Genomic DNA, 24,517 nt, shown 5'->3' with positions numbered 1-24,517 from the left:
GCAGGGCAAAGAGAAATATAAAATGTACAGATTGCAGAGAAAAAGAGAACCAGAAATTTACATGTTGCATCCCAGTCTTGTGATCCCATAGATGCTAAGTTTAACTGAAGTCCTGATTCAAAATGGAATAAAGGAAATGGTGCCCTCAGTGTATGACCCCACCCAACTAAGCTTCTAACTTGTAAAAAGGAGTTAAGGGAAAGATTAAGCAGCAATGGAAACCATGAAAAAGGGAAAGAGTATGCAAATACAATACAAGGAGATAAGGGATGGCATCAGGCAGCTTTGATCATACGGTGTGAGACTTAATGATACTGGTATAAATTGTTTGTGGAATTTTCCTTCAGGGTTAAGTGAAGCCACAGAGGGAAGTATACTGCAGACAGCAAAGCTGGAAGGGAAGAGTCATCTAATAACCCCTTGAGCTCAGATGGAGTTGCAGAATTGGCGTTTGCCCTTCTAGGTTTCATGATTACTTTGGACTTTGAAACAGTGTTGAGACTGTGAAAGACTCTGGGAATTTTTGACCTTGGACTGGCTGCATTTTGCATTATGATACAGCCATGAGCCTGTGGGTGCCAAGGGGTGCAATGTGGTGGTTTGAATGAGAGTGGGTGCCATAAACCCATATGTTTGAATGCTTAGCCTCCAGTGAGTGGAACTGTTTGGGAAGGATTAGGAGTTGTGACATTGCTGAAGTAGGTGTGGCCTTGTGGGAGGTGCTGTGTCACTGAAGATGGCCTTTGAGGTTTCAAAAATACATGTTAGCCCCACCCCCACTCCGTGTGTCTGCCTGCAACTTGAGATTAGACATGGGCTCTCAGCTCCCTCTCCAGCATCATATGTGCCTGTCTTCCTGCTGCCATGCTCCTTGCCATGTAGCTCATGGCCTCATCCTCTGCATTGGCAAGCAAGTCCTCAAATACAGTAATTTCCCTACAAGTCATGTTGGTCATGGTGTCTCCTTACAGCAATAGAACAGTAGCTAAGCTACCATATTTCATTATTTATTCATCTGCTGATGGTCATCAAGCCTAATCTCATTTTCTTCCTATTTGGAATAGACCAGCAGGGAAATATACATTAAAACTACTTGAAAATCATACCTCATCTTGGTCAACATAGAGATCTTAAAGAAATCTAACAAAATGAACCAAGGAGTTGGCTCATGGGTAAAAACATTTACTGCTCTTACAGAAGACTCAGGTTTGGATCCCAGCACCCACATGGCAACACACATTAAGTCTAACTATATTCCAGACAGTTCAATGCCTTCTTTTGACCACCTTGGGCTCAAGCATGTTAATAGTGTACATATTTATACTTAAGTATATGCATATATACATAAAATTAAACAAATTAATTAAAAAAGAAATCTAATATCAAATGCTGGTAAAGACATGAGAAAGAAAAACCTTCATTCACTACTGATGAGAATGCAAACTAGTACAGCTATAATGGAAATCAGTTCAGAGCTTTATTAAAAAATTAAAAACAGAACTATTTACCTTAGAACCCAGCCCTACCACCCCTTGGCAAATACCCATTGAAGATTATTTTGGAAAATAGAAAATTATGTCTCTCTGTGTGTCTCTTTCTCTGTCTCTCTGTCTCTCTGTCTCTCTGTCTCTCTGTCTCTGTCTCTGTCTCTCTCTCTCTCTCTCTCTCTCTCTCTCTCTCTTTCTCTCACTCACACACACACACACACACACACACACACACACAAATGCACACATGCTCACGCACATACACAGTTGCTAAAAAATATTTAAGCCACTCAGAAACATACGCTCTAAACCAACATCTTGTTGCATATCTGTAATCCCAGCACTCAGGTAGCAGAAAGGAACAGAGAATTTTAGGTCCATGGCTAACCTGGAGAACATTGTGAGCTCTGTATCAAAAACTGAAGGCTGGGATGTACCTCTGTGGCATAGTATTTGCCTAGCATGCATTAAGTGTGATCCCCAGAGCCACAATATGTAGAAAACTGTTTTATATTAAATATTACATATTATTTATTTTCCTAGTTATATACATACTATATATATATGTGTGTATATATATATGTATATATGTGTACGTATATATATTATATATATGTATACATATATATATATATAATCTAGCTGGAAGAATTAGAAAATAAGACGTGATTTCTAGCATGCATTTCCCCTTTTATAAGCAGATCAGTCATCACCTGATTGTTTATCTTCCATACAGATTACAAGTGAACCACAAAGTTTCTTGCTAAGTTTCTTTGAAGTTGGCCTTCATGATGTCCTGGCAAGTATTTCTGATCCCTTAGGGGCACAGTGTGGTGAAGATCTTACAAGTATGCTGCAAATATAAGGCCTTACTGGTTTCTGCTAGGGAAGGCTGGCACAGCCAGGAGCAAAGTCCTACCTGACTGTACCTTCAAATTGTCCTTTCCTTCATTTTCAGAACTTTATGACATATGTGACATACTAAGCATGCTCAGAGGATTCCTATCTATTTTAACCTTTCAGTCATGTGTTCTACCACCTTAAACAAAGAATGCCCCATGTGCCTGTCATCACTCCTGCTTACATTATGACATTTCACTGAACATTGTTAGGAATGTTGCTCCTTAACTGAGCATGCTCAGTAATGTGCCCAGACTGAAAACACTTTCACATACAAATATGCATAGGCTGGATGAGGAATGGTGCCATGGGTACTGCTTTAGATGTATTTCCTATGCTGTCCATGCCTGCTTAAGGTTTCTCTGATTTCTGTGTCTTGACTTTGTTTTATTGGATTTACACTCACCAGAATAGAAATCTACTACATTGTTCTAAACACAGCATTGTCCAAAGTTCCTTTTGAAATGAAGCTTTCTAAAGTAGTTTTTTTTTTAAGGGGAGCACCTCGCATTTTATAGAATAGTAAATTCTAGGGCCAGGCTTGGTGGTGCATGCCTTTAATCCCAGCACTTGGGAGCCAGAGGCAGGCGGATCACTGTGAGTTCAAGGCCAGCCTGGTCTACTAAGTGAGTCCAGGACAGCCAGGGCTACACAGAGAATCCCTGTCTCAAAAAAAAAAAAAACAACCCAAATAAATAAATAAAGTTCTAAAAGACACAGTAGCTTTCTGAGGATAGAACAATATACTTTTGAGATAAAATTCTTTTAAGCTTCCCACAGTGGGTAAAAACATAAGCCAAGAAAATATAGTAGCAGTATAATTTCACAGCCCTAAGCACTGTGATAGCCAAGGAATCTCCACTGTACCAGGCTGTCTTTTAGGAGCCATGAACCTCTAACCTAACCTCCTGAAAGGTGGGCTTACCAGAATGATGTACCTAATGTGAGATGATTACCCTCTTTCACTGGTGTGTATGACCCTGCTGTTGCTGTGTAACAGGGAGTTAGACAGCTCCTTTATCACTGAGTGTGGGGGAAGGAGGCAGCTCCTTGAATAGCTGAGGGGAGTCAAGCAGTTTCTCATGCAGCTGCCGATTCCAAAGAAAACAGATAGTCACAATCTCTACCTTAAAAAAACCTCTCCCCCAGTCCCTTCTGGTTTTCTGATTTGGCTTTAAGACTCTCCTCCGTGCTAGTAGCATTAGTATATTCATCTTCTGGACAATGTGTCTCTGATTTAGCTTTAAGACTCTCGTCCTACTAACAGTAATAAATTCATCTAATTATAATTTGGGCTACTTCTGTCTTAGTTATAGTTTTGTTGCTGGGAAGGGACACTGTGACCACAGCAAGTCTTATAAAGAGAAGCATTTAACTGGGCCTGTCATACAGTTTCAGAGGTTTTAGTCCCTTATCATCATGATAATGGAAACACGGCTGGAAACATGGTGACCTGCAGGCAGATATGACGCTAGAGGAGGAGCTGTGAATTCTATATCTGGATCCACAGGCATCACAAGGAGACTGTATCCTACACTGGGCATAGCTTGAGCATATATGAGACCTCAAAGTCTGCCTTGAGTGACACACTTCCTCCAAGAAGGCCACGCCTCCAAGGAGTTCCATTCTCTATGGGTCAAACTTTCAAACACATGAGTCCAGGGGTGCCATAAGTATTGAACCCATCATGAAGTCTGTGGTCTTTTCCTGCTGGTGTTTAACTTCATCACCCATAACGAAGAGTTCATTCTAGAACAAAAATGTTTAAAATCTGTCGGCTGTCACCTAGTAACTGCTGAAAGTCAGGCCTATCTACCTTTGCTTAAACTCGAGTCTCTCCTCACACTTGAGAAAGGTAAGAAAATAAATAACTAGGTTGCAAGCAAGCACTGGATCCTACAGGTGATGTCGGGAATAAAAGATACAACTCAAGTGACAGCATATGCGGGCGAGGATGTGGAGAAAGGGGAACATTCCTTCATTGCTGGTGGTTGTATAAACTTGTACAACCACTTCGGAAATCAATCTGGTGCTTTTTCAGAAAACTGGGAATAGGGCTTCTTCAAGACCCAGCTATTCAATACCTTGGAATATACCCAAAAGATATTCTACCACATCACAAGGACATATGCTCAACCATGTTCATAGCAGCCTTACTCATAATAGCGAGAACCTGGAAACAACCTACATGTCCCTCAGTGGAAGAATGGATAAGGAAACTGTGGTAACCTTCACACTATGGAATACTACTCAGTTATCCAGAAATTTGTGGGCAAATGGATGGAACTAGAAATGATCATCCTGAGTGAGTTAACCCAGACCCAGAAAGATACACATGGCTTATACTTATAATTGGACACTAACCGACAATATCTTTTTGGTTCAGCTAGAGTGACTACTGCTTCCTGTTGATTTTTATGTCTTATTTTTGAGATGTTTCTTGGTCAGTTTCTCTCACAGATAACTCCATGTTCATCATAAATGAGGCCAGAGACCATCAGTTGTCTGTCCTCACAGAAAGAGCAGGAGAGTCTATTTAGAAAGCCAACCTCTGCTTTGCAGTATAAGCCCCTCCTCCTAGGGAATGGAAGGCCTGGAGAGGCAGGCTTTAACCCTCTTCCACGCACACATCCTAAAAAACTATTCAAAGAGCTCATATGTTACAGAAGGTAAAGTGAGATGCCTTGGGATTCATATGTGGATCTCCCAGTGAGGGGTACCACACATCAATATTTTCTTAGAAATCAACTGTGTGCTCACTGTGTACAGCAAGTCCAGCCACTATTGAGCTGGGAAAGAAGCTGGTGTGGCTTCCTGTGGGTTTGTCTATGGTGGTGAGGCAAGAGAGGAGGCCTCAGATGGCTCAGTCTCTCAGACAGGAAGAAAGAAACTGAAACTCTTAGTCCACAGATCACTGTCTAGACCACAGACAGAGAGCAGCAACCACTAGAGTGCAGAGGAAACAATGTAGGAGCCATAGTTGATGGGATTGCATGACCAAGCTGTGTCACTGAACCCTCTTCCAGATGTGGAATGCTGGTTTCAAGGTAGTATTGCTTTTTACCTATTTGGTGTTTTGTTTATAATTTTATTTTTTGTTTTTTTTTTTTCAAGACAGGGTTTCTTCATATATCCTTGGCTATCCTGGACTCACTTTGCAGATCAGGCTGGCCTTGTAATCACAGAGATCAGCCTGCCTCTGCCTCCCTGAGTGCTGGAATTAGAGGTATGCACCACCTTGCCCAGCTGGGTCTTGCCTTTTTTAAGCAGCAGTTGGATCCATGTTAGATGCAAACACTGAGGCAGAATGCCTCTGCCTTGTCTGTGCATATACATACTACACTGTTCTGGTCTTACTCTGGCCATCCCTAGCTCCTGCCCCATCATGTTGTAGGTGTCTAATTCCAGCACTTGGGACATAGAGGCAGATAGATGAGATGTTCAAGGTTATACGCAGCTACAAAGTACATTTAAGTTCACCCAGGGCTACTCTTCTAATAGTACGGGCATGGCTGGTGCATCCTGAGGTCCCTGCGCCTGATTCCTCACTTTCTTACAGCTGAAGCTGCCCCCCAGTGACAGACATCAGAATCCCAAAGGAATGGGAAGGGACCAAGAGGGACCTAGTGATCTGCCAGGGGCTGTAAGCTCTGCTACCCCTGTGGCCACTTATTGGCTGGCTGTCACCAGATGTTAGAGATATGGCTGAGCTATTCTCAGGTGGTGTCACAGACCTCAGGACTTTAAAGCTCAAGTGCTCATGACGGTTGATGGCCCAAGGACAATTTCAGGTTTTGTTCATTTGTGTTATTGTTGTTGTTTATTCAACTCATGGTCTGGGGAAATGTTTCAAAATTCGATTTCTGTGGGACTAGCAAGACATAGAAAAAAATTTGTCAAGGTTTCTGTGCCAGAGGAAATTGGAGTGTGGGTTCACTTTTCCTCCCTTCCTCTTTGTTTTGTTGATGTTCTGAGGAAAATTTGCTCAGCCCCCGAGTTATAGGGGCTTGTCATTCCTCCTTCCTTCCTTGACTCTATTTTAGGAATCCCAAGTTTGGAAATCTAGCATTCCCTTGGCGTCAGGAAGCTGGGTGAGGTTTGGTTCTTCTGCACTGCTTTTAGAGTGCATGGGGATCTTTGCTTGTGATAGCAGTGCACCGGAGGCTGCCTACTTCCTGCAGCCTGTGGTTTAAGTCTGTGGTGTGAGGTCTGACTATCAAATAACACAAATAACACTTGAGTTAAGGTCCCATCAGCAGTGCTGGGGCTCCGTTTCATGCTGTGATTACAGGAATGGCCACTGTTAGAGTTTGAGCACTACCCTAAATAACTGTATCCACTATGGCTTCTGTCACCACAATAAGAGGGTGCATCTGGTTCACACTTGGCTTCTTAAACTAAATTCTTTTGAATTCTTGCATCTGTTTCCATGGATTTCACACATAGGCAACCAGAATCAACAGATAGAAATCAACAGCAGATAGAAACTACTGAGGGGAAAGCCAGGTAATCCTAGCATTCAGGAGACTGAGGATGGAAGGTAGAAACTGGAGGTCAGCCTCAATGACTATAGGGTGAGACCCCAATTCAAACTATGGGTGGACTGTGTTTCCTTTTCCTCTCTAAATAATATGGTACACAGGCATCATTTATCTGTCATTTACATTGTACTGGGTAATATAGTTTATCTAGAGATGATTTAAAGAATACAGGAAGATGTAGATGGGTTAAATCAAATACTGTTTGATTTTAAATTTAATTTTTTGCATATCATGTGTGTTTGCTTGAGTTGGTACATGCATGTGGGGAGGGTCGTATGTGTACACATGTGTGTGAGGCCCATGGTTAGTGTTTGGTTTCTTTTTTATTATGCTTTCTCCACTTTATATTTCCAGGGAGTGTCTCTCAGTGAACCAGGAGCTGGCCATTTTGGCCACTTTGGCTGCCTATCTTGCTCAGGAGATTCACTGTCTCCTCCTCCAGAGGTATGGATTACAGATGGATGCTGTATCTGCCTGGCTTTTATGTTGGTTCTCAGTCATGTTTGTGAGGCAAGAGATTTACCATCTTAGGCCTGTGCCCAGCCTACTACTTGAGCACCTGAGGATTTTGGCATCTTCAGATTCCAACTAACAGTCTTCAGACATCTGGGAATGACTAAATTTATTCCAGGACAATTACAGTCCAAAGCACCTTATAACAATTCAATAAATCATAGCTTGCTCAGTGCAGAAACAGTAGTTGGGATCAGAGCAGAGTCAACAGTTTTCCCCATATCTGAAACTAAGGCATGCAAATGGATGTTGCACAATCTCATTAAAGACCAAATGATCCTATTTCAGAGCTTGCTAGACCTGGGTCAAAAAGACACCAGAACAAGACAATAGTGTGTATAACTCCTGAGTTTATTCATCACCTTCCTCCCCTTTCAGAGGAAAAGAACAGTGTGAACCAAACAAGGGCACAAGCACCCATTAAGCCAGCATTTAAATGGCCACAGTTGGTAGGGAAATGAAGGCATCCTTAAGGAAATCAGGAAGCACAACTGAGTGGTGACTCCTGACTTACTAGCTTATCCATTGATCAGTCAGTACCCAAAGGTGGTGATACTGCTGCAAAGAAAATGATCCTGAAATAGACTCATGAGGGTGCTTGTAAAAGCATGCAGCATTAGTAACATATTTTATTGTGTATTAAATTGTTTTCTTTTAAAAAAATAATGTGATAACTACTGTGTAGTCCCAGCTTTCACTCCACAGCCTGGAGCATCCTAGGCAAGTGTTCATCCACAGATCTGTATTGCCAGCTCCTGGAATGGTACCTGAGCAGCACTGAAGACGTTCAAATTACATGATGATTTGTGTGTGTTGGAAGTGAGCATGGGATGTTTTTAGTCTCTGTGTAATTGATTGCTGAAGCTTTCCATATTGCAAGCTGAAAGTGCAAATTGTTTTATTGTTACGTAATAGGTTATTTTCCAATTCATGTCTCTGAACAATCAAGGATTTTAGGCAAGGTTTTGATCTAGAGGAGAAGGGAGTAGTGGATTAAAATATATATGAATTGTAGACATTCAAGGTTTTAGTTATTCTGGTCACAGACATAGTTGTTTTATTTATTTTTTCTCCCTGTTCTCATAGATCCATACTCAGCTAACAGTCAAAGAGCCTTTTAAGTCATTAAGATTAAGTCCAGGACAAGCTGTTGGGGATGGACAGGACATTCCTGCAAATGTTTGGAGTGAGAAGGTTGCTGGAGGAAGTTTCTCAGTGTCAGTATGCGGAAGAAGAGCTCAGACGGGGCCACAGGTGCAATGTTCCAGGGACAAGTTCCTCAGAGCCAGGGTTGAGTTCAGAGCAAGACAAGGAGAGAAGGTGGTCTGGGACCAAATGCCGTGAGACTTCTCAAAGGCAAAGCTGATGACTGAAAGCAGTGAAGCAATGGCTAAAAGATTCAAATGTAAAAATCACACCCAGCCTATTCTAGACTCGGGGAAACTCTCAATGGAACGGAAGGATAATGATCAGTTCATAAAAACCAATAAATTCAAATAACTGATTGGGCAGCATGTGCCATCAGGATAAGGGAGTGAAGCAGGAAGTTCTTTTTGTCCAGAAGAAATAATTCTGGCAAGAGCATGAGCTGTGCAGAATGTACAGAGTAAAGATCCAAAATTGGGTCTCATGGATGATGTGGTCCATGAGCAGCAGATGTATGGACTAGTTGTAGCCATGAGCACACTTGCATAATGAAACAGAAGAGTAGTGAGCTGAGCCCAGGTGAATGCCTGCAAGTGAAAGTGTGTCTCAAAAGAGTCAAGTGCTTGGAAACTCTCAAGGGGGCCCTTACTGCATGGTCCACTTGGGCAGCAAGTGTCTCCAAGCTTGCTGCTGGTGCTCTCAATAGCAGCAGCTGGGTTTTCAGTTCCAACACTTAGCTGTACTCACAGCCTTTCTATTAACAGAAGCCAGGAGATGAGCAGTATTGTGTCCATGGACTAGATATGTTGAACCCTGCCTGTAAGGCTCTTTTGTTGCCACAAAGCTAGGATGCTTGAGATCAGCAGCTCAGAGCAAAGTAACCAGTTATAAAGGAGATTCTTATTAGCCAATAAGAACAGGTCTGAGAATCAAGAAAAAAAATCTAATACCAGTTAACTGCCATACTCTGTAAGAGGCCATGAGTGTGTGCTCAAGGGTTTGGGGCTGGATGTCTTATCTTCAGTGTCTTTGACAGGTTGACCACAGCTAACAGCCAAGCCATACCCTGTGTCTCCTCACATGCCCTAGATCTGGGTTCCCTTCCCTTGCTTGTAGACACTTCCTTTTTCTTTTTCTTGCTCTACCTATTCTCACAAACTACTGAGGGGCATCATTGGAGCATCTTAGAATGCTATGGCTGCTAAGCTGGGCAAACAGGCCTTTGTTACCTATCTTTTGGTGATGTTGGAGCAGACAGGCCCTGCTTCTACAGTCTCATGCTTCCAGCCTCCTCTAACACACTTGTAGATTTCTAGGCTGGTGAGTCTATTCCCCTCTTTTGACCCCTCACCTGACTCTTTTTGGCTCACCATGTAATTTATTATGTCTTGCACATCTGAAAGACATGGCTCTGGGCCTGACTTCACCTGTCTGTTCTAAGCAGGGCTGTATCATTTATTAAGTGCGATCTTTACCTTCCAAGTTTACACATCAACATGTATTTATGTCATGTTGATTTTAATCCCTCGTTCCAGGCTCGCCATCATAGATGCTCTGTGGGAAGCAAATGACATTTTTGCCTTAAACCTTTTGAAACTCCTGGATGAAGACAGCTCCGAAAATGTATTTTTCTCACCCATGAGCATCTCCTCAGCCCTGGTCATGGTCTTCATGGGAGCAAAGGGAAGCACTGCAAGCCAGATGATTCAGGTAACCAGCACCATTTCCCAGCAGCTAAGCATCATTGACTGTCAGTTGATCTGGCTCAGATCTCAAAGTGACTGCTCTTTCTGAACAACAGCTGGTGACACAGGGGCATCGGTGCATATAATGGAAAGGATGTATTTCCAGGGGATCCTGGTAGGGAAAGTAAGTGTGTGTGTGTGTGTGTGTGTGTGTGTGTGTGTGTGTGTGTGTTGGGGGTGAACAGCCATGGTAAAAGAGACCTCAGGTAGCTGTGAGCATGACCAGGCTTCAGTGAAACAGCTCATTTAATAGGGAGAATAAAGGCTCCTTAAAACGTTGGCAGGTGGGTTGTGGCTTTTGGGGTGAGTATGCATCATGGGCCTGGGCTAGTGCACTATGGATGCCTCATTTGCTTAAGAAAGAATTCCAGGTGCTGCTGAATATGCCTTTATAAGGGGACAGGAAGTTTAACTTGCTACTGGCTGCATGACCTCTTTGCAGAAAGCAATGGCCAGAGCACAAGACTATGCTCTGGGATATGCAGGCCTGGGGCAGGAGAGGAAATGCTCCTATTCCTGCAGATCTCAGGACAAGATTTCCAGCTATTGGACATGCCTCAATGTCATTCTTAACTCCAGGCCAGCTCTCCCTGGTCCCACAGCTCCCTGGCTCCATGGTTCCCTGGCCCCCACAGAGGCTGGGGGGTATTAATAGGAAGGCTGGGAATCACTTGGAGCAGGAGCACCAAAAATTTGGCACTAAGTCTATCTGTGACCTCACTATCTGTTCTCTGGCCTTTGTAGGCCTCAGCACCCCTACAAAGTATACTGGGCTGTTCCTTTCCATAACCCAGAAGTTTCTAACCACATTCAGTCAGGTTTGGCAGGGAGACCCGTAGCATACCAGGTGAGGCTTTTCTTGGGTGCAATGCTTTAGGTATAGAGACATGTGGATTACAGAGATAATCTTCCCAGAAAATATGGGAAAACACTGTGGGATGAGCACAGTACACACTTTCTTTAGAAATGAGCATGGGCAGGAATTTAAGTTTTTTTTCTTTCTCAAGTCTCTGAGGGTGTTAAAGAACAGATAGTTTAGTTTTACAACCACGATCAGTTGGTTAGGGGATAAGATGTTTTTAGATCAAGAAAAAGGAATTAAGTTAATAGAGATGAGATATGATAGATATTGAATTTCATTCAGCAATTTAAACCCAACAAGACAGGAAAGATGTTTACTTCAAGTTTGACAAATGCAAATAGCCAAATCACCATGTATGTAACATTTGTAGAACTAATGATTGTCACATGGTTCTCCCTGCTGTATGTAGTTTGTTTTATGCACGTGTAATAAAATAAATGTATATGAAAAAAGAAATGAACATAAGGACTTGTGTTAGTCATGTAGGTGTGTGTAACAAACAGCACTAACTGTATAGTTTAAATAACAGAAGATTTTATTCTTACTGTTCTACAGGCTAAAGTCTAAAATCAAGGGGTTGACATTTATGGTTGCCAATGGCTCCTAGATAGTAGCTAGTCCCTGTGTCCCCACAGTACATTTCCTGTTTGCTGTGACCTGATTTCTTCTCTTACAAGGACACTTATCAGATTGGATTAGAGTTCACCCTCATGACCTCATGATTTTCTTACAGGCTGATCTCCAAATATGGTCACAATGATTATTTAGAGAGAAAGCAAAAAATCACAGGGGCAATGTCTCGTATTTCTTTCCACCACAAACAACTACTTCGGCCAATATTTACCACACGATAGGCCTTGTTCTCTAGACTGGAGTTGTCATTACGTCATTCTTCTGTCCTTGCCAGCTATAAATCCAAAGCGAACACAATGAGTTCAATTTCAGGTTTACTCCATGTCCCATCTATTTCTTTAGAGGTAGCCATTCTGGTGCGCAATGGGTAGAAGCAACGCTGTTATAGTTTCTCAGAATCCAGGGTCTTGTGCAGCTTCCTCTGCTCACTGTGAAACCAGACAAGCTGCCATCAGTCACTGGTCTCTCTCAGTAGCACAAAAAGGTCCAGGGAGTCTGATCTCATGGATGAAGTGCCAGTGGCTGGGGCTATGGTTCTCTCCCAAGCCCGGGGTGGATCCCAGGGCCTGGAGGATGCTTGACAAGCTCTCAGCATTGAGCTGCTCCCTAGTCCCCCCCTCCCAGCCACCATATCACCCCACAGCCACACTCCCTGCGCAGTGTAGAGCCTCATCATCATCTGAGGAGCCCTGTGGGACAGCACTGTCCTAAAGTCTTGAACTCCCCTCTAGGTGGAAAAGGAAATAACTTATGAGAAGTTCATAGAGTGGACGAGGCTGGACAAGATGGACGAAGAAGAGGTGGAGGTTTTCCTTCCGAGGTTTAAGCTGGAGGAGAACTATGACATGAAGGATGTGCTGTGCAAGCTGGGCATGACGGATGCCTTTGAGCCTGACAGGGCAGACTTTTCTGGAATGTCTTCCAAGAAGGGCATGTCTTTGTCCAAGGTCATTCACACGTCCTTTTGGAAGACAATGAGGAGGGCACAGAGGCTGCAGGTGCCACCAAGGCCAATGTAGGTCTTAGGTCTGTGCTCTCCTGCTTCTGTGCGGACCACCCCTTCCTTTTCTTCATCCAGCCCAGCAAGACCAATGGGACTGTGTTATGTGGCTGGTTTTCTTCCCCTGGAGAAAGAGTGCTGCTGTGTCAGCCCATGGCTTTTGCCCACTCTCTCTCCCATGATACGCAATGTGTTTGTGGATCAATAAATGTTACTAAAAGTCTGTGCTTGGTGGTCCACACCTCTAAACCCAGCAGACGAAGGTGAAAGACTCAGAATTCAAATGGGGCCAGCTTCAGTGACATAGCAAGTTCAAAACAAGCCTGGTCTACACTAGACCATTAACAAAAACAAAACAAATGAAAACTAAATTTATTAAAGGAAGAAAGAAAATGCCTACATCTGTATGCTTTATAAAAACCAAGTGTTTATCAAGTTCTCAGTTCTGCCAGCTGGGAAACAGTCCTGCACAGCTCCAGTGAGGCCCCCTGGTGGATGGGATAACAACAGCGGTCAGACAAGAATGTTGGGCAGTGTGTGAGGTTCAGATTTATTATCAACAAGTCATTTTCATAGGACTTAATCCAGCCCCTTGATACCTACAGCAATCCTTTCCTAGACCATGACCTTCAAGACAAGTGACTTTACCACCATGTGGGAGACTACAAGGTCATCCTGTGGCCCCTTGTGAGGTAAACTTCATCCAAGTCGGTACTCTTTATCCTCTGTAACACTCCTGGAATGTGTGTGTGTGTGTGTGTGTGTGTGTGTGTGTGTGTGTGTGTGTGTGTGTGTGTGTGTGTTTATTTAGTAATTTATTTTTACAGTATTGAGAATTTACCATGGAGCCTTACAGAGGCAATGCAGGTGTTCTCTACACTGAACTATATCTGCAATCTTCTTCTTTAAAAAAATGTTTTCCCCCCATGAGAGAGTTTTACTGAATTACCAAGGCTAAATTTAAGCTCTTTCTGTAGCTCAAATACATCTTGAACTTGAGACCTTCCTACCTCAGCTTCCCGTGTAGCTAGGATTACAGGTCTTTGCCACCATGCCTAATGTTCCTGGTATTTTGTAAAGCATTTGGAAGAAGGGGATTCTAGGCAGAGGAGCTACTTTGTAAGATGACTCTACTGCAAGGAGCACCTTTGAAATCTGAAAGCCTGAGGTCCACATCCCAGGGACTTCCAGTCGTCCCCTGAAGTAACTGGTGAGAGTACTCAGGCCTTCAGAAAGGAGGGCAACTCCAGACCCCTGCTGCCCAAGGCAACCTTGAATGTAATTCTATTCCTTTCTGGTACCATTCTGACTTCTACCACCGCACCCTGCATCTGGAAGATTCCTAGCGTGTAAGCTAATTTGTGCTAAGACTACTTAATAACTACATGGCATGGAACCTTTCTCTTTTGCCCCTGTACCCAGCTCTAAAAAAATTCCTATACTGACAAGGGATTTCCTTTGTTCCAGAGTGCTGAAGGATTTCATTTTCCTTCTCCCTACCTCCTTCCTCTCCCCTCTCTCTCTTTGTGTGTGTGTGTGTGTGTGTGTGTGTGTGTGTGTGTGTGTGTGTGTATCCTTGGCTCCCATTCTGAGGGTATTTGCATATGGGATACAGGGCAAGTTTTGCAGACAGATGGGAGTCATGTTCAATTCTCAAATGGATTCTGAGTGTGATAGTCCACAAGCCACACAGACTGTGCGAATGCACTTTAACTCCTTACTGCTGTTGTTTTGGACATGGAATGGTCCTCACATACCCATGTGTTAAATGTTCAATCTCAAACGATGCCCCTGTGGAAATATTGAAGCATTTAGGAGGTGGGGCCTAGTAGAAAAAAGTTAAATAAATGGGGCGCGCACTTTGCACGCTTGTGTGCTCTCTCTCCTCTCCCCTTTATCTCCTCTCCTCTCTCCTTCCCCTCTTCTCTCTTCTTGCCATGATCTGAGCTGTTTCCTCCACCTTGTGTTACTGCCATGACTGTCTGTCCCACCACATGTCCAGAGCAACAGTGCCAATGGATTCTAGATGGAAACCTCTAAAACCATGATCCACAATAAACTGTTCCTCTTTACAAGGTGATTGCCGCAGGTGTTTCTCCACAGGGACAGAATGCCAACTTTACACTTACCTATACTTAGTGTAGGCTTGAAAGCTCAAGGATCATGTAGGAAGCATGAGTTTACCTCAGGAATATGAAATTGATGCACTCACGGTCATTTTCTCTTTTACAGAATAAAAGCTCAAAATCATTTGAGCATCTTACCAAATGCCAAAATTAGCTCTCCATCACCCTAGAAGCTCTGTGGTTGACAGGCACAAGCAACAGAGGCACTTTGTTGTACCTTTCTTTAGTGAACTAAGCAGGAGCTAAGACTGAACCCTATGGGTTAAAGAATGTGGCCTCCCAGGGAGCTGTGTTCTCAGCCCAGCCCTAGTAGGCCCATTTTTGATACTTTTTACATTTTTAATCAGCCAGGCAATATAAAGTTCTCTACATATAATATTCCACCTGAAAAACAAACATTTCTCTTTTCCTACCTCCCTCTCATCACCTTCGCTTTTTTTTCCTTTTCTCTCCCTTCCTCCCTGCTCCTGTCCTTTCTCTTTCCCTTAGATACAGTTTACCTAGTTTTAAACTCTACATTCTCTTACACCAGGCTTCTAAATACTTACTATCACACTCAGCTTAAAGCAATTGTTTAAATAGTTATAATTATAGCGTTGTTTTTAAGTTTGTAGACACGTTTTATTTTTTTCTTATTTAAAATATCCTTTGGTTTTACAGTCACTTGGATACATTTTGAAAGGTGTGTATGTGTGTGTGTGTGTGTGTGTGTGTGTGTGTGTGTGTGTGTGTGTGTGTATGTGTGAGTGTGCATGTTGCTGCAGAGGCCAGAAATGGCATCAGATCCCATGCAGCTGGGGATATAGGACATTTTAAATCCCCAATTTTTTTGTGCTGGAAACCAAACTCTGACCTTCTGAAAAAATAGCATGTGCTTTCAACCATAAAGGAACAGAATTCAATTTCCAGCTCACAACTATCTTTAACTCCAGTCTGAGGGGAGCTAATGTATCCAGGTCCTCACTTGGGTACTCTTTTGGGGGCACAAAGCTGATTGCATAATTAGTTCTATTAAAATTCAAGCCATGAAATTATACACACACAACCATATTTCTAAGAGAACACAGTGAAGAAGCAGCTGGGACTCACTCTCTGTCTTGTGAAGACTGGGAGGACTGCTCAGCCACCAGGGGCAGTGATTAAATTTGTCTTCTCTTCCTCTGGCCAGGGGTACAAATTCTAACTCATCTTTCATCAGATTTGAAATCACTGACCATCTCTAAGTAAAACTCCCCTTTAGGACCTTTATGTGTCTGCGATTTTGCCTGCATGATGTATGTGCCTAGTGCCCACAGAGGCCAGAAGAGGACATTAAATCCCCTGGGACTGTAGTTAAAGATAGTTGTGAGCTGGGTTTGAATTCTGTTCCTCTGCAAGAACAAGTGCTCTTAGCCACTGAGCCAACTCTACATTCTGATCTTTGACTCTTAATGGTCAAAGCTGCCTGGAGTTTAGCTCCTGGAGTTCTCTGGTTTTACATACACTTTTTGGAAACACATTTGTTTCTCCTCTCATGCTTACAAGAAACACGAACACACAGCTGAAGTCAGATCAGAAAATAACCTGCACATTTTTTTTCGAAAACAGTCATAATTTGTTTATGCGTATAGGAGCTCTGCATAACATCTACATACCTGTCTCAGGTGGTTTCAGTGAAGACTGTCCCCAACAGGCTGGGGTACTTGAACACTTGGCCCTCAGTTGGTGGTGCTGTTTAGAGAGATTTAGGTTGTGCAACATTGCTAAAGGAAGTGGAGGCTTTGGGGGCTCACAGCCTCACCCTACTTTCAGTTCATTCCCTCTGCTTCCTGCTTGGGGTTGCAAGAATTGATCTCTGACATTTCTACCTGTGCCATTGTGCTTGCATCTTGCTGCCATGCCTCCGTGCCACGACAGACTCTGAGTGAACTCCCTGGAGCCATAAAGCAAAGTAAGTTCTTCCTGAAGTTGCTTTTGGTCATAGTGTCTCCACACAGCAAGAGAGACATGTAGCTAATACACTACCTATCTATTCCTAGTCTGGAAAGGAAGCCACAGGGGCTTGGCCTTGTTTCTTCCATAGATTCCATAGAGCCTGAGGGAAACACACAGATTCATCTGCATTCGTCTCCTGGGTAGGATGAGAGAATCTATCTACCTAAACCTGTAATTTCATGATGTTGTCCTGGGAGCAACAGAGGGAGCTGTAGCCCTTTGATGCTACAGACTGGCTCAGTCAGGGATAGGTCCTTGGGAAGGGGAGTTCTTGAAGTGTAGGTGAACAAAGATAGGCTGGTGACAAACAGAGGGACTCAAGATTGAGTTTGCATCTGAGTATATTTTGCAGCCAACCAGTCTAAATGTTTAAACTTACATTTCAAAAGCAGGGGGACTAGCGGTTACATCTTCCCAGAGAGTAGATTCACGGAAGTCAGTGAGCAATCAAGAATACACAGTATAGGTACAGAATGCAAAGTTATTGTGTTGTAATATTTTGAGGTACAACTCTGAATGTAACGATACAGGGTACAGAACACACAGCAAAGACGCTGGCACTTCTAAGTTACTGGCTTGGAATTAATATGCATGTGCTCCCTTTGTCCAGGGTCAGTGTTCTCTCCCTAATGAAACTTATGCACCTGTGTGTCAAGACAGTTTTTTCCTTTAGTTCCCCTTTCTGATATCTGAGCACCATTATCTGGATTTTTTTTTAAATACTGTATTTCTTTGTAAGCCATACTATAACTTATTAACTAATGATTAATTTCTAATCATGTTTCTTTTAATAAGTGGAAGTGAAAGCAGAACTCCTCTGGGCCTGGACAGTCCCTGGCTGCAGCCCCAAGTCAGCGTGGTCTCCTAGCAACCGTGGTTACACCTGAGAAGTCCTGATTTGGGAGTGAAGTAGATTTAAGAAGAAAGAATAGATTCCAGCACAATGAGAGAAAAAAAACTGCAGTTTTTCTCCTGGAAGAAACGCCAGCCGCAGTCCAGGAGACTTTCCTCTTTTCGGGGGTCTTAGCCTCAGGCCTGTGTAGCATTTGTCACACAGACTCTACTGGAGAGGTCGTGACACTTTGACCTTATTCCTTCTCAAAATTCATGACAGGCTCCTAGAGATGCAAGGAGAGAGGGAGAGTGAGGTGAGATGTACAGTGACATTCCCTGGGAAATATGGTCACACGTAAAGGTTGGAAGACTACCTAAAGGCTAAGGACACCTCCTTACAGTGTTACTGGCTTATCTCTGGAAGCTATGTGTCTCTTCATCTAACACAGGAGTCCAGGGTGCTTACGCTACCCCAAGGACTCAGCTTCTCCCTCTACAGGACAAAAGACCCAAATTAGAGATTGTTACATTAGCCGGGCGTGGTGGCGCACGCCTTTAATCCCAGCACTCGGGAGGCAGAGACAGGCAGATCGCTGTGAGTTCAAGGCCAGCCTGGTCTACAAAGTGAGTCCAGGACAGCCAATGCTACACAGAGAAACCCTGTCTGGAAAAACCAAAAAAAAAAAAAAAAAAAGTATTGGTTTGGCCTAAGATTGCTAAACAAAGACACAGAGCCTGAAGCATACTTTAAAGCTACCAGCACTACGCTGGGAAAAACTAAACTAATACAAATCTATTCCTAAGCTATGGTAGACAAGCTACTCTAAACTAATATATAATACATATACCCCCAAGTATTTGGCACTATGATGCTCCACTGGCCATTCCCTGCCCTGCCCTTTTTCATAGTCAGCCTTCTTTAGTGACAGATGTTACATCCCCTCAGCACACCTCCACAAGAGATCCACCCACAGGGCTTGCTTAGATCCACAAAGCCTAGAGCCACAGTTAGAAAAGTCATGTCTGAGGCTGACTGGGAACCGAGAAGCCATGGATGTCCTCCCAGAAGGTCCTGCTTTGGTTTCTCGGATTCTCTACCCCCTCCGTGTCAAAAGATGTGAATGAATACTTACATACTTAACAGCTCAAGGCCACATCCCTACAATGAATGCAAATGTCCTTCATCACTGCCTGAGGAAGCTGAAAGCTATATAAAAAATTACCATCTGTTCCCCAAATACCTGAACATAGCCCTGAAGTCCCTTTTTGAAAGCATTTACTAAAACGGAATTAGAATTCTGAGTCATTTCTTCTCTCTTGATTCGTGTAAGCATGATCTCTAGTACACTTCAGTGCCTTTCCCCAAAATGAAAAATCCCATAGGCCTGTATCCCAGTCTCTGTAAAAGGATCAAGTCCACACTCAGATGTCCCATAGCTGACCTAATTGTGCTGTCATATTCTTGCTTTCCATCTCTCCAACTGCCCTTTCCCTGCCCTATCTCCTTTCCTCCCTTTCCTTTTAAAGCATCTAATAATCTCTACACAGTTGTGTTTGCCTCATGCTGGACCCTCTTACCGACTGCACTGATTAAAGTGTCTTCTTACAATTTTAATTGGCATCTAGCTTTGCCTATGGCACAGACACTTGCAAGCATCAGTTGCAGAGCTGTGAATGGTGGAGGGGAGTCTGGGACGGGGTTGTAAGCCTCTGCATCATAAGATTGAACCTCATCAGGTAACTGTGTGAAGACTCTGGTGTGTGTCTGGACCCTGTCTGTTCTGCCTGTCATGGTCCTGTTTTACCTTTCCTCAGTAAGAAGGAAGCAAACTGAAGCCATTTTGGACAAAACTTCCATTTTGAATAAGGCATCAAACAAAGTTTAAAATTCTAAGACCTTTCTGGGTGACTGACATCCTGGTTAGCAAGTTGAGACATGAATGCTGAGCAAGTTGCCCTGCCACGGATGAATAAACCAATAAAATGGGAACAGGTGCCACAAAGAAATGTTCCTAGGAAAGTCCCCTATCCCTGAGTACTGACTGGCAGAAAATGTAACTGTACTTTGATACAGATGAGTGTGGCTTATGTGATTTTCCTGTAAAAGCTCTGTAACATTCTGCCTTGGGACCACAGTTCAGTTCTGTTCTGCATCCCCAATCCATCAGTAATGGCTTCAATACAATAAACTTTTCCTTTCTGCACTTACTAGGTGTTTGAGTTATGTTGAATTCAAGTAGACCCCATATTCCTCTTTCTTACATTGCCTATAACAGCAAGCTCCCATGTTGTACATATCATAATGGAGCCAGGGATCTTCGTGAAGCACAGATGTGATTGCATTTGTCCTCACTTGAGTAACATATGAGAGTGCCCCCTAGACTAAAAACGAAAAGGAAATCCCAGTGTGAGAATAATTTTTTGAGTCAATTTGGGTAGCCTGTCACACCCAGCTTCTGAATAATAGAGTTTGGTATTTGGTCAAATGCCATTGTAGATATAGCTGAATGCCTTTAGAGGAAACGACCAAGGTCTCACAACTACCTAATGGATCATTACTCATCCCTGAAAACCAGATGCCAGGCCATATAAACACACCAAAGAGCCTTATATGTGTATTAAATTAAATTATATGTATATTAAATTGAAGGGTCCAATGTATGTAGTTCAGGTGATTTGACATTCTAGAAAATGTGAAACTACAGAGTGAGAAGAGCAGTGGTTGGCAGGGGTTGTGAGCATGGCAAGGAACTCAAACTCCATGGAATGAAGAAAGGACCAGAAGGGAGATAAAATCTTATTTTCAAGAAGCAGCTGGAATCAGAGGATGAAGTAAGGTGGTACCCCAGGCACCAGCAATAAAGGAAACATAGTTAAACATTTTAATATGGAGGAGAGTGAGCATATTGTAAGAATGAGATAATGACTCCAGTGGAGTAGAGGAGATTAAAGACAAAGGAGAGGGGCAAGTAGAGGACCTGTGTCAGCAAAGATGAGGTCAGAAAAGGATGCTGTTGGCCTCTCCTCCATAGGCAGGAATGAAGAGAATTCCCAAACCTCTTCCCTCCTCAGTGAGCTGCCCTGAGATGGACGAATTCTGTGGCCATTTTACCTACTTGCGTTTTTCCACAGTGACAGGAGTGACGTTCCTTTAAGTTTTCCTTGACACACTCCTGACACATCAAGGATGGCTCCCAGCAATTGCCTCTGATGCTCCATCTGAGTACCTGAACCTGTCTACAGTTCCTTTGTTGTCTTCCCTCTTTCCTCAAAGAGAGTAGCACAGATTTTTGGGTTAAATTTAGGTTAAAGAGCAGTGCAGAAAAAGAGAGATGAAAAAGAGAGAAAGAAATGCCAGGTTGCATGTCGCCAAGGCTGAGTCCTTCAGGGAAATGATAAATACTGGAAGAGGTGGAGATCTAAGGTGGTCAAAGGAAAAAAAAAAGAGAGTTGCCGTTCTGTAGGAGGCTACCCAGGAGGGCAGCTGGTGACATCAAGACTCAGCTTTGTTTCTCCTCTCACAGATGAAGAAGTCCCACATGATATATGTACCTTCACTGGTTCCCTTTCCAGAGGTCTACTAGCTTTCCTATCATATTTTGGTCTTTCCAGTAAAAACAAGACAAACAAACATGCAAACAAACAAACAACAAAACCAAACCAAAATGGCATTTCATGTTGGAAATTTAGCCTGGCTTGTGCAAGGCACTGAGTCTGAACACCAGCGTTGACCTCAACAAACAACACCCTCCCTTTCATGTCCTTCACCAGCCTCTCCATTGAACTTTGACACCTGTTTCTGAACTCTGTTGACCTTCAACCCTATGCTCTTCAGGCTCTATACCGTGCTCTTGCCCACATATAACTTTCCAGGGCCCCACGATGCTCTCAGTGGAAATCCCCAGGAACGAGGGGTTTCTTCTCATAGCTCTCCTCCACCACACCCTCCAGGTAATTTCCCATGTGGAGCAGGAATGAGCTCCCAGGGTCTCCTCTCGAGAGCTGCTACCATGAGTTCCTCCTAACATTTTTACAGCCCCTGGTCATCTTGGATTCAGGATCAGTTGGGGTGTCTGTGGATCTACATTGGCATCCCACAGGCAGCTTCATTTCTGCAACGTCAGGTATGCAACCCTTTCAATATAGGCTATATATGCTGCCTGTGTTCCTTAATCATGGGACATCATTTTCCCTCTGTATATATCTTGATAGTCCATGGTACCCTCTAGTTATGAATACATCCTGAAATTGATATTAAAAATTGATACCACTATCTGATAACCTGATGTGACTGACTGATTATGGGTTCAACAATCTGTTGTGACCACACTATAGACAAAACAAAGATATGTAACTGGGTCCTGCTCTGCGCTCACTGCAGCCGCCTTCGTCTCCTGCCTCCTTTTCCTCCTCCTCTACCGCGGGCTCCGGCAGCTTTCTCGCCAGAGTCCTCGAACTCGATTCCTTTTTCTCTTTCGCTGCATCTCGGACCACCGGCGTGCCCCACCATGTCAGACGCGGCAGTGGACACCAGCTCTGAGATCACCACCAAGGACTTGAAGGAGAAGAAGGAAGTTGTGGAGGAGGCAGAAAATGGAAGAGACGCACCTGCCAATGGGAATGCTATCGAGGAAAATGGGGAGCAGGAGGCTGACAATGAGGTAGATGAAGAAGAGGAAGAAGGTGGGGAGGAAGAGGAGGAGGAGGAAGAAGGTGACGGTGAGGAAGAGGATGGAGATGAAGATGAGGAAGCTGAGGCTCCTGCGGGCAAGCGGGTAGCTGAAGATGATGATGATGATGATGTTGACACCAAGAAGCAGAAGACTGAGGAGGATGACTAGACAGCAAAAAGGAAAAGCTAAACTTAAGGCCACCGTGACCTATTCACCCTCCACTTCCCGTCTCAGAATGTAAACGTGGTCACCTTCGAGTAGAGAAGCAGGCCCCGCCCGCCCCCACAGCGGGCAGTGCCATCCACAGATGACATGCGCTCTCCACCACCCCACCAAAACCACAACATGAATTTGCAACAGAGGAGGAAAAAAAAAAAAAAGAACCAAAACTTCCCAGGCCCTGCTTTTTTTCGTAAAAATACTTTAAAAGGAAAATTTGTATTTTTATTTACATTTTATATTTTTGTACATATTAGGGGTCAGCCATTTTTAATGATAACGGGTGACCAAACCAGCCTTCAGAGCGTTCTCTATCCAACATCTGACTTTACTTGTGGTGTGACCATGTTCATTATAATCTCAAAGGAGAAAAAAAAACCTTGTAAAAAAAAAAAAAGCAAAAACAACAACAACAAAAAAACAATCTTATCCGAGCATTCCAGTAACTTTTTTTTGTGTATGTACTTAGCTGTTCTATATGGGATGGTTAAAAAGGCCAAAGAGAGAAGATTTCTTTCCCCTTTTTTTTTGTCTATGAAGTTGCTGTTTATAATTTTTTGGCCTGTTTGATGTATGTGTGAAACAATGTCCAACAATAAACTGGAATTTTATTTTGTTGAGTTGTTCTAAAAAAAAAAAAAAAAGATATGTAACTGGCATAAGTTAGTTTGTGATGTCCAGCACAACAGAAACAGACATGGGAATCAAATCTTTAAAATTTCCTTTATTCACATAGCCAGAAGTCTGAGAAGCCAAGGGGAAACCTGCCTTCATCCTGTTGGGGGATTTATTTTTTTATTTTTATGTATATACATGTTTCTCCCAAATGTATTTCTGTGTACGCTGTGCATGCAGTGCCCAAGGCAGCCAGAAGAGGGCACCAGATCCACTGGGACTGAAGTTCCAGCTGTGAGTTGACAGCAGCCATTCAGGGGCTTAATTAAACCAGTGTTGTTAACCATGAGTCATCTCTCCAGCCCCGACTGCTAGACATTTCCCCCTTTGTTATCATCTCTCTTTGTGTATGAGAGGGTTCACATGCACCAAAACCATGGAGTCTCACATTTCTCTCTGATTCACCTTCTGAATTACATCCAGGTTGACTCAGAACAATAAACTGTTGGCAGCATGTACACACTGGGCTGTAGTTTACCGAGTTTCTTTCCTGTCGTTGTGATGAAATACTCAGGGTTTATTTTCAGCTCACACTTCCTGGTTGCAGCCCCTCATAGTGGGGAAGTGGGTGCCTTGGATAAGAATGAGCCCCATAGGCTCATACATTTCAATGTTTGACTATACAGGTTAGGAAGAATTCGGGGTATGGCATTGCTGAAGGAGGTGTGTCACTAGAGGTGGGCTTTTGAGAAAGTCAAAGGCCACTCATGCTCTCTTCCTGCTACATGGCTTGTGGATCAGATGTAAGTTCCTAGCTACTGTTTCAGGGCCCATCTGCCACCATTTATCTTTGCCATGATGGTCATGGACTGACCCCTCTGAAACTGTAATCAAGGGCTTAGTTAAATGCTTTCTTTTATAAGTTGGCTTGGTCATGGTGTCTTTTCACAGCAATAGAAGAGTAACTAAGATAAAAAAAAAAAAAAGAATCAGTGTCCAAAACTTGAAATACTTGGTCACATGACATTTAGAGTCAAGACGCAGAATTTAAAAAACGCCTGTCTCTATCAGTTTCCCTCTCCTTTTCTCTCCCCTCTTCTCTCCTCCTCTCCTTTCCTCTCAATTCATTCCATTCAGGATCCCTGTCTGAGAATGGGGCCACTTATAGTGGGCAAGCCTTCCTGTCTGAATTAACAATTATCATGATAACGCCCCCGCCCCCAGGTTCATATCCCAAATGATTCTCTGT

General features: G+C 43.3%; 1 protein-coding gene across 1 annotated transcript; it reads left to right on the top strand.

Annotated features, from left to right (window-relative positions):
* The first annotated feature begins 22,116 nt into the window (after window positions 1–22,116).
* Window positions 22,117–23,077, top strand: LOC311605715 (prothymosin alpha-like). Its single transcript, XM_084796441.1, has one exon. It carries the CDS (start codon window positions 22,270–22,272, stop codon window positions 22,600–22,602), a length of 333 nt encoding a protein of 110 aa, XP_084652567.1. The 5' UTR covers window positions 22,117–22,269; the 3' UTR covers window positions 22,603–23,077.
* The last annotated feature ends 1,440 nt before the right edge of the window (window positions 23,078–24,517 follow it).

Source organism: Acomys minous (assembly GCF_964271855.1).
Source record: "Acomys minous genome assembly, chromosome: 9".
In the NCBI taxonomy this organism is placed as follows: Eukaryota; Metazoa; Chordata; class Mammalia; order Rodentia; family Muridae; genus Acomys; species Acomys minous.
Note: the sequence above shows the minus strand (reverse complement) of the source record. Positions and strands in the feature narration are given on the sequence as shown.